Source organism: Schistocerca piceifrons, chromosome 4 (assembly GCF_021461385.2).
Source record: "Schistocerca piceifrons isolate TAMUIC-IGC-003096 chromosome 4, iqSchPice1.1, whole genome shotgun sequence".
Taxonomy (NCBI): domain Eukaryota; kingdom Metazoa; phylum Arthropoda; class Insecta; order Orthoptera; family Acrididae; genus Schistocerca; species Schistocerca piceifrons.
In genome coordinates, this window is record NC_060141.1 from 295,876,386 (window position 1) to 295,890,551 (window position 14,166).

At 45.3% G+C, this 14,166-nt stretch overlaps 1 protein-coding gene across 1 annotated transcript in view; it reads left to right on the top strand.

Annotated features, from left to right (window-relative positions):
• Positions 1 to 2,541: 2,541 nt before the first annotated feature.
• LOC124795804 overlaps positions 2,542 to 14,166 on the top strand; it is a 55,151-nt gene continuing 43,526 nt past the window's right edge. Inside the window, exons 1-4 of the mRNA XM_047259885.1 lie at positions 2,542 to 2,559; positions 2,641 to 2,720; positions 12,886 to 13,078; positions 13,121 to 13,222. Coding sequence (XP_047115841.1) covers positions 2,542 to 2,559; positions 2,641 to 2,720; positions 12,886 to 13,078; positions 13,121 to 13,222 — 393 coding nt within the window. The remainder of the gene's footprint in view (positions 2,560 to 2,640; positions 2,721 to 12,885; positions 13,079 to 13,120; positions 13,223 to 14,166) is intronic.

Below are 14,166 nucleotides of genomic sequence, written 5' to 3' on the forward strand. Positions count from 1 at the left end.
TCCCTCCGTTTGTTCGTAGTATTCTCCATTAAAAAGAAAATACGTCGAAGTCAAGACATGCCTAAAAAGTTCAGTGGTCTTCTCGTCAAACTTCTGACTAATCAATTCTAGTGACTCTCGCAGGGGTACCCTCGTAAACAAGGAAACGACGTCAAAACTCACCATGATATCTGACTCATCCAACCTGAAGCTGTCAAGGCGTTTAACAAAATCCACGGAATTACGGATGTGATGAGGGCATTTACCCACATAAGGACTTAATATTCCCGTCAGGTATTTGGCCAACAAATATGTAGGTGCCCTGATGTTGCTGACAATGGGGCGTAATGGTTTCCCCTCTTTGTGAACCTTGGGGAGTCCATATAGTCTAGGCGGTACCGGACCTTGGGGTAACAATTTCTTAGCGTCACTCTCCGGTAAATCTGCGTCCTTGAGAAGCGCCCTCGTCTTGTTCTCCACCTTCTTTGTAGGGTCAACGCTGATCTTCCGGTAGGAATCGTCATTTAGCAGGCTCTGCATCTTATCAGTGTAGTCCTTATGGGAGACAACAACTGTAGCATTGCCTTTTTCAGCCGGTAAGACAACAATTTCAGAGCGCTCCCTCAGATCACGAATGGCCGCCCTCTCTTTACTGCTGATATTTGACTTCATCGGCTTGGATTTCGTCAACGCACGACAAGTTTCACGACGTATTTCCTCGGCTGATTCTGGCGGAAGTCGAGCTGCAACCTGTTCAACAGCACTAACAATTTCTGCGACTGGAGTGAACTTGGGGGTGGGAGCGAAGTTGAGACCTTTCTGCAAAACCGAGACTGCATCATCACTCAACACCATGCCACTCAAATTGATGACAGTCTTGCACGGAACCTACAGAGATGGTTTGTCAAGGAGACGTGAGAACTTAGCTGTTTGACGTCCCGTAGCCTTCTTATGGGCGGAATCAGCTGACACTCAGGTGACACCATCAATCCAATCCCAGGAACAAGAAGTAAACTTACTAGCCAGTTGCAAATGTAGTTTGAGTAATTCCTGTGAGATAAACTCAAGGCTCCGGCGGGTGAATTGCACTCTCTCACGTACCAATGCGAGGCTGGCTCGTTTCTTGATTCTCTTAGCTGCTGCAGAATCGATGTGATGCATAACCTTAGCAAAATTTTGGAACAACATTCTCGGCACGACATCTCTTTAGAAAGGCAAGAGTACTTAGCAAACGACATCTACGGTGGCGCAACTTTTCAAATTTCTTCATGCTGCGATACATCTCCTCCCCGTAAAGGTGTATGATGTGATTCTTGAGTTTCTCCCGGCGTATTTGATAGTCAAAATATCCACGGGTGTGCTGCCGGTCTATAGTGTCCAACGGGCACGATATTTCGGCGATCATACATGTCGCCATCATCAGGTGAACTGACGGACTGAGGTCCTGTGAACGTGCCGGCACGGAGATCCGTACGCTATGGCTGCTCAGGGGGAACTGGGTTCGGTGGCGACGGCGGCCGATTTAAATACTCTCCGCCCGCGGCGCGCTCCCTCCGCCGTCCGCGCCCCGCGCCACGGTCACGCGGTGGAACAGATTGCGACGGCGTCTGAGATGACGTCGGAGTGATGGCTCTGTCCGCCGTGGTCGTCACAACTATACGTTTGCTCGATTGCTTGGGAACCAGCGATCGGGTTAATCAAGAGTAAATCGAGCAAACGTATAGTTGTGACGACCACGGCGGACAGAGCCATCACTCCGACGTCATCTCAGACGCCGTCGCAATCTGTTCCACCGCGCGACCGTGGCGCGGGGCGCGGACAGCGGAGGGAGCGTGCCGCGGGCGGAGGGTATTTAAATCGGCCGCCGCCGCCACCGAACCCAGTTCCCTCTGAGCAGCCATAGCGTACGGATCTCCGTGCCGGCGCGTTCACAGGAGCTCAGTCCGTCAGTTCACCTGATGATGGCGACATGTATGATCGCCGAAATATCGTGCCCGTTGGACACTATAGACCGGCAGCACACCCGTGGATATTTTGACTATCAAATACGCCGGGAGAAACTCAAGAATCACAAGTAGACGGAAAATCGTTTATGTATATTTGTAACAAAGGCGGACATAAGACTAACCTAAGTTTGAATGTGTTAGATAACAAAATCGTGACGTTTCAATATTTTGAATCGTTCATGGAATAAAACTGTGAAAGCTTTAGATGATATAGACTACAAATACCTACAACACATTTTTCTCGGAAGTCATTTGTCAGCCTTGCCTCATACTGTTTTGTGCTAGTAAATTTATGTTATCTGTGTATAGTAAATTTCTGGATACATCGAAAATAAAATGTTAAGAAGCCATTTTAAATGAAGAAAAGACTGTTTAGCAAAGGAAACTGTTCTCTGGCTATATTCCTAGAACTCGTTTTGTTACTAACATGTCTTGTAGTAATTGGTTACAACGTAGATTCAATACCGTAGATGAAATTGTCAAATACGCTCAGATTTCTAATTAGTAACGTAACTGATGATACATGATTTGTGTTGTTCAAATGAAACATGACGGAATGAGTTATGGTAATCATGTTAGTACTCTGTGTTCCCGCTAGTAACTGCAGGTCAGACTAGTGCTTACGTGACTCTTAGAGGTGTTTTCCTTGTTGCAGGTGTACCCGCAGCCCAAGTCGCCCACGGCAGCAGTGATTCCCCTGGACGGCGAGCACTGCCAGAGGACTTACAACATCACGTGAGTGTGCAGTACCGATCCAAAAGATGATTGTTCGTGCTGATACCGATGACAGCGCATACCGCCAAGTAGCGCGCAGGAGGCAGATGCTGAAGTCTGTGCGACGATAGGAAACCACGTAAAACAAAGGACAATGAGTCATTCCTATTATGGGGAATTTCTGTATGGTGGCATAGTCAACTCCAAATTAGCAGTCACTGCCAGAATGAGCCCAAGGAAAATGAAACATTGAATTAATTATTGACACAGTTATCCGACGTCCATATAAATATTACTGTTTTGGTACAGTTCTGCCTTAATGCGAATGTGGATGATTTAACTGAAAATGAAGATAACTATATATATCTGGAAACAGTATAATATAAATTACGCTGTTCAGCAGATTTTTTATTATTAGTTCAAAAAATGTTCAAATGTGTGTGAAATCTTATGGGACTTAACTGCTAATGTCATCAGTACATAAGCTTACACATTACTTAACCTAAATTATCCTAAGGACAAACATAAACACCGGTGCCCGAGGGAGGACTCGAACCTCCGTCGGGACCAGCCGCACAGTCCATGACTCTAGCGCCCTAGACCGCTCGGCTAATCCCGCGCGGCGATTATTAGTGATAGGTTTATTATCATCTTTTGGATGTAGCTGTAAAATGATCGCTCCTTTCGCAAACTGTAAATACTATTGAGACAAAATTAATATAACCAACACAAGAGGTTATCATGTGACAATAATTTCTCAGAAAGAAAATAAACAAAACAGTGCACTGACGAAAGCACATAATGTGCTGAAACATGTCTGGGTAAAACAAAACTGTAAAACAATGTCTTTCATAAGGCGGAATTCCTCTCCAGATTTAATATCTCGTCGATGCAAAGAGCAAACTGACGTGGAGGCGACGTGTTTCTGCAGTCATGTCAACTGCTACATGTCAACTGGCTACACATGCGCACTGATAATCCCGCAGAAAGGCATTATACCATACCAAGGCGTAGATATATTGGCGATTGAATGAGTTCCTCGTGCCTGGACACTGTCGCCTCCAGTCGATAAATGTGGCCTTCCTTCCCGATGAACATCACTCACGTCTGTGTGGGATTCGTCAAGCAGCTGGCACTGTTCCACTATGGCTGGACGCGATACTGCATTTGATCCATATGCTGCCAGAATTTCACGGTGAACCTATGTGCAATGTAGATGCTTTGTCCCCATGAATCGTACTGTACCGTGTACTTCAACTCTGGACAACGTTTCCAATTGCCGCATCATTTCATACCTATATTGTGATAGACCTGTTATCCATACTGAAGCAGAAGACAGTCTGCAGGAAATCGAGAACATGTACTCTCTTCTGACAAAGCGTTACTTTTGTAACTCAATAGTCCTAGCGCGAAACAATATGTGTGACTTGTTGTGATGTTTAAAGCTTTCCCGGCGTACTGATTGTTCCATGAAAACACGGGAGAACTGCCGGATATCAGTAAGTTCCTGCCACGATATTTCGGCGCAGAGTCTTCTGGCCATCTTCAGGTGAATGCCACTGTAGTGGTACTGGCGAGTACGCGCTGAGCTCCGCTATTTAAAGCCTTCTGAGGTGACATTGCGCATGCGCTGCTCAGCGTGCGCGTTCATAACGGCTCCGTGCGCTGCGCCTCGCGCCCTCCACTGTGAAAGCCTGCCGTATCGGTATCAGGTCGATTTCCATCTTTATGCAGATAACTACGTCGACTACGAAGTTTCTATATAACAGGATTCCAAGCAGAGTTCAGCTGATAACCGCTATCTCGATTGGTGAGTCTCGTTGTCAGACAATGTTATTTCCACAGATTCATTGATAATCGAGCTCCAAAAGTTTGATGTATGAGCCAAAATTTTCGTGTCGTTGTAATTCATGGAATGGTCTGTGGAAATACAATGTTCGGCGATTGCGGACTTGGTGGGTTGGAGAAGGCGAGTATGCCGTTGGTGTTCCACAAGGCGTTCCTGCACAGTTCGTGTTGTTTGCCCTATATATGATTTGCCGCATTCACACGGAATTTTGTAAACACCTGATTTACGCAGGCCCAGGTCGTCTTTAACGGATCCCACCAGTGGTGAAATTTTTGAAGGAGGGCGAAAGATGACACTATAAAAGTGTCGTCAACGTACCGCCAAAATACTGTCGGTTTAAAAGTGGCAGAGTCGAGTGCTCTCTCCTCAAAATCCTCCATAAAAAGATTGGCCACCAGGGCAGACAAAGGATTCCCCATGGCGACACCATCAGTGCTATATATATCAGTGCTATATATAGTGTGGCCTCATGGTCTGGACCGTCTCCAAGAATTTTTACGTCACATGAACTCCATACATGAAAACATAAAGTTTACCATGGAGATAGAGAGAGATGGTTGTCTGCCATTTTTAGACGTCTTGGTGCGACGGAAGAGTGACGGCTCACTTAGTCACTCGGTGTACAGAAAGCCCACTCATACAGACCTGTATCTACAAGCTACTAGTTGCCACCATCCAGCACAAACAATGGGCGTTCTCAAAACCTTGGTCCACCGTGCCCATACTATGTCTGACGCCGACAGTCTTCAAGCGGAACTGGAACACTTGCGAAAAGTATCTTTGAAGAATGGCTTTTCACCTAGGCAAGTGAACAGAGTGATGAAGACCTACAAACGACGGAACAAGGAAGAGGAAGAGGCCTTCAGGTCGACTGTTTATCTACCATTTATTGGGAATATTTCTTGACAGATAGGCAGAATATTGAGAAAGTATCAAGTGAGAGTCATCTTTCGCCCTCCTTCCAAAATTTCATCACTGGTGGGATCTGTTAAAGACGACCTGGGCCTGCGTAAACCAAGTGTGAATGCGGCAAATCATATATAGGGCAAACAACACGAACTGTGCAGGAACGCCTTGTGGAACACCAACGGCATACTCGCCTTCTCCAACCCACCAAGTCCGCAATCGCCGAACATTGTATTTCCACAGACCATTCCATGAATTACAACGACACGAAAATTTTGGCTCATACATCAAACTTTTGGAGCTCGATTATCAATGAATCTGTGGAAATAACATTGTCTGACAACGAGACTCACCAATCGAGATAGCGGTTATCAGCTGAACTCTGCTTGGAATCCTGTTATAGAGAAACTTCGTAGTCGACGTAGTTATCTGCATAAAGATGGAAATCGACCTGATACCGATACGCCAGGCTTTCACAGTGGAGGGCGCGAGGCGCAGCGCACGGAGCCGTTATGAACGCGCACGCTGAGCAGCGCATGCGCAATGTCACCTCAGAAGGCTTTAAATAGCGGAGCTCAGCGCGTACTCGCCAGTACTACTACAGTGGCATTCACCTGAAGATGGCCAGAAGACTCTGCGCCGAAATATCGTGGCAGGAACTTACTGATATCCGGCAGTTCTCCCGTGTTTTTATGGAACAATATGTGTGACTTACTTTTTGAAGTCCTCTCGTATATACAGTTTCAAAGAGATAGCCGCACTTACTGTAATGTTCAGCGTCATCGTGCCTTATTCGAATGAATTTCTTCGAGGAACCAGTCATTTCATTTCGCTGCGGAGGAAACTCTGTATCTCCCTCCCGCCCCCCCTCCCCCACTCCTTGAAACAAGAGCAATGTATAATTTTGATGTCGTAATAAACACATAATAGCCGGCCAGGGTGGCCGAGTCTTCTGGGCGCTACAGTCTGGAACCACGCGACCGCTCCGGTCGGTGGTTCGAATCCTGCCTTCGGCATGGATGTGTGTGATGTCCTTAGGTTAGTTAGGTTTAATTAGTTCTAAGTTAAAGGGGACTGATGACCTTAGAAGTTAAGTCCCATAGTGCTCAGAACCATTTGAGCCAAACTCATAATAATACATTATTTATTAAAATGGTGAAACCACCTTTCTCCACAATGAAATGTAGTTTTCTCCCCTCGGCCTGTCGTTGAAGATGTCCCCCCCCCCCCTCCCCGCAGCTGCATTTGACAAGTCCTTGCGAAGTTTCGAGAGGTATGTGGCACAAGATGTCCACGCACAGGTCAGGCAATTCCCACAAATCGTAAGCCTGAGGTCTGTGGGTGCGATGCTGATGCAGGATAGCGTCCCATAGGTGTTCCATCGGTTAAAGATCAAGCGAATTTGATGCCCAAGAGATAAACGTGAGTTCACTATGTGATCGTCAAGTCTCTGTGGCACGATTCTGGCCTTGGAACATGGACACTTATCTTGCAGGACGGTGAATCCGGAGGCGATCATCGACCCTCCGTGACATGATTCATCTGAGCAATGTAATGGTAATTGACGATGTCGTTGGGTTAACATGGGAGTATGCAGGAGTTGTCTGCTGTGGAGCCCCGTGTTCAACACTGTGCACTGAACAGTGTGCTAGGAAACGCTTGTGCCTGTACGAGCATTATACTCCACAGCCGGATCTGTCACATATCGCCGCTTCTACTATTTTACAGAGCGATCAAACCTCCAACCTCCACGTGATGAAGCGCGCGCGTCCATCATGTTACCGCGTACTCATGGTTTCCCCGTCCTCCAACCACTTTGCACAAATGCAAAACACTAGCATGCCGACCGTCGTTCAGTTCGCCGTTCCCGAGTTGCTTGTTTCCAGACACCAGGCGATAACATCCCGCACTTCGACAGAATAACTTATGTCGGGGGATTTCCTCATCTGCTGCTCGTACCACAGCTAGAATCATTCCCCTTTCTTCTCTGCTCCACTTATATATATTGCCCGACACAATTAAAGGGTCACTTCTTCGAAACCACTGTAATCATCTCCATTACGCCGTCGAAGTTCACCGTTGGATGAAAGGTGCCTACAACGTTCCTCTATAATGGTGCAAAACCGTGGCGCCCTCCAACGTCACACTTGGGCTTCAAACGTCAAGGTGTCCACACGAGACGAGAAAGCCAGAGTTCACAACGTCAGGCGAAGTGTAAGATAGCTTAACGATGTCACGTTGGCACTAAATTTGAGCACAATTCTGCCCAACGCCACCGTGGTCGTGTCACATGAGGGGAAGGTCATCACACCCCCTCTTATCCACGTTTCATCCCTTCCTTTGACCTCTCTCCGTTTGAGGTCAGGACCGCGACACCAAGCGTTGAAACCGCACGGGTTTCTTATGAGTGGCAGAGTAAGGGGTATAAAGGCCTCAGGGGGCAGCGCAAAGGACGTCAATGAAAGCACCTCTTTGCTTCGAGCGTTGAATCCCACGTATTTCCCGGTCCAAAACGGTAGTTCTCATGATATTGAACAACAGGGCGACGTTCTTCACAATCTTTGACACTGCTGACACCCCCATCCCACCCCTCTCCCCCGCCGCCAGACGATTCAACTGTTCTCTCTGAGGAAATTGTGGGCCTGCAACCGCACTGAACGTGATCGCAGCCCTCTGGAGTGTAGTGCGACTGCAGTTTTTGCTCTGGTATACAGGGTGCAACCACTAGAGACCGTTCAGAACTATTCGACGGAATTTGAATGTGTGACGCATGTGTGAATAATATGGTAAAGGATTCCTTTAAGAACACCCAGTTTCGCAACGCTCTCGATGCCACCTGACACGTTTGTTGTGCACTTTAAAAATGTGACAGTACGGAGACAAACCGATTCCTAGGCGCCTGCACGCAGGAAACCCCTAACACCTCTCTGAGTACGCATTTTTTTTAATAAGAAAGAAGCTATAAAGAGTTGCCAAGGAGAAACTTTCTCAGTTTGTAATCAAATTTTACTTTGCTGTGTGTCAGACATTTTACATCACTGGGTAAGTGATCAAAAATTTTTGTTGAAGCATTGTGCACACCTTTTTGTGCTAAAGACAACCTTAATGTGGAGTAATAATATCATATTTGCTTCCGGTATTGTAATTACGTACCTGATAGCTCCTTTTGACCTGTAGTGGGTTATTTATAACAAACTTTATAACAGAATAAATATGCTGTAAAGCCCAACTCCTTAAACAGATATCTACAAGATGACAGTGGATGAGCATCATATATTATTCGTACAAAATTTTCTATGATTCTAAGCGCAAACGTGGCTCAACAAAGTTGTATTAGAAGTTCCAAAATGTCTTTTTTCCAATTTAAATTCTCATGAATATCGATCCCTAAGAGTTTTGAAGTTTCCACCATATTTATTATTTATTCACCATTTGCAACACTTATCATTGGTGTAGTACCTCTAGATGTGCAGAAGTGGATATGTTGGCTCTTTTCAAAACTGAGGGTGAGTCCATTCGCAGAAAACCATCCAATGATACTTTTACGAAATTTGTTTATCGTTTCTTCTGTTTCTGTACGTTTGCTTGGATTGATTACAATAATAGTATCGTCTGCAAAAAGAATAATTCTGCTTGTTGTGTACTAACGGGAGAGAATTTACATATAACTAGAGGAAGGCTGTGACTCACTCAGTGAGTTGCTTAGAGAGGTCGCAGAATATACCAACCGGCGCTATTTTATTATTCAATCCTTGTAAAATCTGGTGACTGAACGTGCATTCTCAGTAGAATAGCGCTTCTGAAACACAAACTGTGATTTGCTAAGCGTACTATTTTTTCTAAGGTGAGATACTATTCTGGAGTGAATCACCTAAAAATTTTGAAAAATGAAGTCAGCACTGAAACAGGTCTACAGTTATTGACACCTCTCTCATCACCTTTCTTAAAGAGGGGTTAACAGTTGCACATTTCAGTCTCTCTGGAAAAATGCCTTGAGTTACTGATGCATTACATATTTCAGATAAGACTGGGCTTGTTACATGGGAGCAAATTTTGAGTACTCTATTGAAAACCAGATGAGCTTTCATTTTGGAGAGAACGCATTGTTTCCTTAATTTCAAAAGGATACATTCGTATGACTGAATTTTGTGATAGTTACAAAGTTAATGTTGTGATTCTGCTCGTGAACCGTTTGACCCTATGCTTTCTACTATATTTAAGAAATGATCGTTGAATGGATTTGTTACATGTCATTCATCATTTATAGCCCTTCCATTCCGTTCAGTAAAAAAGTTGTCTTTTCTCTGGCTGGTTGTCCTGTCGCTCGTTTACTGCATTCCATATAGCCTTAAGTCTGTCTTCGGGATAGAGCAGCAGCCTAGTATGCCTGTACGAACCTAAGACTCCATCATCTGTTGTCTCTGTACAGGTACGTTTACAAAGTGCTCAACAAAGGAATGGGAGTGGGCAGCGAGCGTGTTGCCGTGTTGCCGACCTGCGAGATCTTAGAATCTTAGAGGGACCCTCTGCCATTTTATTCATGCATGTGACAGTATCGTCCCCCCTCCCCCCCCCCCCCCCTCCGCTTTTCCATCGTGGACACGCCACCGGAGGAAACGAAATAGTAAAGGTGAAAAAGCATTAGCTTCCTTCGTTGTTTCAAGATCACATTCAAATTTTGTCGAATGGTTTTTAACGGTCCTTTGTGATTCTACCCTGTACACCATAGCAAAAACTGTAAAGGGTGCTAGAGTGCTCAGTGCGGTTGCAAGCCCACCCTTTCCTTAAAGATAGGTTAAATTGTATGGGTGGTGTCAGGAGTGTTAAAGGTTATCATGAAGGTTGTTCTGTCTCTCATAACACTGCGATTTGTCGTTTACGACCCGGAAATGCATGGGATTCAATTTATGAGCTCTGGCTTTTTTCTTGCACGTGTCGACACTATTCTGTTTGAAGCGTCGCCAGCACGAGGGTGACATCGCAGATCTCCACGTTTTTGCACCATTACAGAAGAAGGTTTAAGCACCTTTTAAGCAAATCTGAAACTTCTCCATTGCAATGACCTTTTAAATGTGTTGCACAGTTTACTTACCTTACCGCATACGCGGCCGTAACGCCACCAGGCGGTATTACGTTTAGGGATGGGTGGTAGTCATAGTGTTTTGGATCATCATTGTATGATAGGAATCAAGTTGTGAAAACTAAGTGCTTATACCACACCCAACAAAGCTTCGTGATCGTCTATAATTACATTCTGCAGCGGAGTATCTGCTGTAATAAAAGTTATGTGCTAGGTTTGAACTCGATGTTCCGGCATTTGGTTGTCAGCTACTAACTCATCTCAGCCCGTTTCAGTCGTATAGATATCGATCGTGATGTCGAATGTTACCCTTAATCTCACTGTCCACACATAATATTGAGGTGTTTGCACAAACTCGCAGGCCGGTGTGGCCGTGCGGTTCTAGGCGCTTCAGTCTGGAACAGCGTGACCGCTACGGTCGCAGGCTCGAATCCTGCCTCGGGGATGGATGTGTGTGATGTCCTTAGGTCAGTTAGGTTTAAATTGTTCTAAGTTCTAGGGGACTGATGACCACAGATGTTAAGTCCCATAGTGCTCAGAGCCATTTGAACAAATTCGCACATTGTTAATAGACAATCGATTATTCTTCGTGGCACGGAGAAGACGATTAATAGGCCATTAAATAATCCGAAGGCAACAATAGAAGGCGTCTTGCTGGCAATAAAACGGAGAAGATCTGTTTTGGCTGGGCTGCTGTAAACATGTGGTAATCAGAGCTACGAACTGATCGATTCGGCTTAGTAAATGCAAGCAGTAGAGTTTATTACCGTGTGGCACACCGCTGTGGGGAGCAGCCTTCTTGCCCTATCCAAGTCTTTACACGATTTGTTTGTTTGTTTGGTAACGTGACTCTGATCAACAACTTTTTAAATATAATTTCAGGGTAGAAAGCTAAGAAATGGCTATCTCCGTAGAAAACCTATTAGTGAATGGCCATTTCCGTCAGTGTGTGTAAACTTTACGTTTACTAGGGAGAATATTTGTATTTTTGCTCAACAACAATGCCTGTAATAGGTACAGATGGTTTTATTTCAGCTCATGTATTCATTACTTTTAAAATAAATAATAGTTACAGTAAGAATAAACGTGCAAGGCACACGATCTGAAAATGTGCTGCTGGCGTGTGAATTCTCTTTGGTGGTAAACCGCGAATAGTCAGAGTTGAAGTAAGTCAAGAAGTCAAGCTTATATATATATATATATATATATATATATATATAAAAACAGGGGTCGGAAGTGTTGTGCATTGGAGGGAGAGAGGAGGGGAGTGGACAGGGGACGTGTTGGAACCCGATTGAGGGGTTTAGTCTAACAGTGTCTACTTTCGTCTCCGTCAAATTCATCAGAAGTGTTCTGTTTACCCGTCTGAATTAGTACCTCTGGAGTAAAGTAAACAAATTAGTTATGCTTCGTCATTCAGAATCATGTCTAAAATAGTTTCACATAATCCATCTTCGCTTTTCAGGTATTGTGGTAATTTTTTATTTGAAATAACTACTAGCATTCAAACACATTAATCTTATTTAATGCAATTCAACAACCCGTTTCGACAGACAGCCTGATGATGAGAGCATATTCTCATACCGCGTTGTTGATTTGTATTAAGTTCGATTTCGGTAGCTGAACAGAACAATTACCAGTGGTGTCCAACACAGTTTGAATATTGTTCCTCTTAAAATGACAGTGTCCTCTTGCGAACTATGTTTATCTATTGCATGGAGTCTTCGTCAGTAATACCAGAGAACGTAATAGTTGCTGTGGTATTCATATAGGCTGCGCACGTAATTTCCACCACGAGTCCATAATTTGTGACATTTCTCAAATGTCTTATTACACACATGGAATATATAAACATTGTTGGTTCGAGGACAGGAGTTAATAAGTTAGATACAACGACACTTCATAATGATCTATCGCTTGAAAATGACGTAAGTCTGAATCACTATCGCGCTGAATAGGTGAAACAGACACAGGATACTGCAGGACTATGGGTTCAAGCAAACAGTAAATAACAGGTGTAGCAAGTGTAAAGCGATAGCAGTCGGTACTGGAGCTGTTACTGTTCATTTAGAAAGACAGACAGGGACTGCGTTACGTTTATTATTTTTCCTATTGGCACTACCGAACCCTACCACAAGTCATCTTCAGCTAAAAATGTGCCTTGTCCTGACGACGAAATACGGTTCGCAATCGTTAGATTTGGACCTGAAGAAGACTTGTGGCGAGCGTCCAAACCAGCAAGAAAAAGATAAAAAAGTAACACAAGCAGTGTTGTCTTTCATCATTTTGCTAAAAGGGGTCTCAGTGCCGACGTACGTCGCTTACTCGAGCTGTGCTGGCCGTGTTCTCAGGTCGGTGCCGCTGCCGGCGGTGCACACGCCTCGGAGGCTGAACGGGGGCGGCGCCGTGACCGTCTCCGGTTGGCAGTCGGCCGACCTGGAGGTGCCGCCCCAACGCCAGCAGGACACCACTTCGGAGGACTGCGAGTCTATCGGGCCCACACCGGTGCCGCCTCCGCGCAAGAAGCGGCGCGCGCGCTCCAGTGCGGCCACGGCGGGGGCGGCGGCGCGCGTCGCGGCTGCGCAGGCGGAGGCGGCGGCGGCGGCTGCCGGGCTGGCGGGGCCGCCCAAGGCCCAGCGCCTGCAGCAGCGCAGCGTCTCCACCATCGTGCCACCCACCATACGGACGGTCAGTAACCTCCTCATTCGGAAATCAGGGCGTTAGAAAAAATATTGCAGCACTAACTGAATTTTCCATAGACGTTTAATAGAAAATGACAACAATGTTATGTCGTCTGGAGACAACTGAATGTCGCCATCCCAGAGAAAATGAAGTCAGTGGGACATTCGGTTTTCACTCAAGACGGCCTATGACACTAAAGAAGTAAGATCTTACAGCTGCCATCCCTCATGTACTGCCTGACAGCTTGCGGACGACGTATCTGCAGTGACGACAATTCCTTTCCGCCGTATGCTGTAGGTGTCACGAAGGCCTTCACAGACAGGCATCACCCCACCAAACGCAGTCCACAAACAGATTTACTGAGCCATGTCCTCGAACACCCCACATCCTACCACTGTCCCCAATCAGCTGAAAAGGAGCGCTCAAATCATCACTTAAATGGCATCCTGGACTGAAAAAATTGATCCATGTCTTTTTTTTCAGGGCTTCGATTATCCATCAACGTGCCCCAAAATAAGGGACATCCTCTTAACTGTTCTAAAGTGGGGAGGGAACAAGTAAGAACATGGGAAATTCCTCTGCAAACAAAGAGTGGAATGCCTTCGATACAGCGAGAATGCAAAATATAGACAACACTGCGGTTAGTCCGATAAGTATTTAAAAATGTACGAAGCACCGATGTTGGTTGTTTATAAAAGAGAGAACTTGTCTTTTTTTCTACAATCAGCAGTGCATTAAGACTGGAGAAAGCAGAGTACCCCACCAAAAACACCTGATCAAATCTTTAAAAACTTGATGTATAAGAAGAATAGTAAAGCACCAGGCGCTGGTAACAAGTGGGGTGTTCAATAAGTAACACAACACATTTTTTTGAAAGCAGGTTGGTTTTATTTAGGATTCCAATATACCATATTATTTCCCACGGTTTTGTCTACAAAACCCTATTTTTC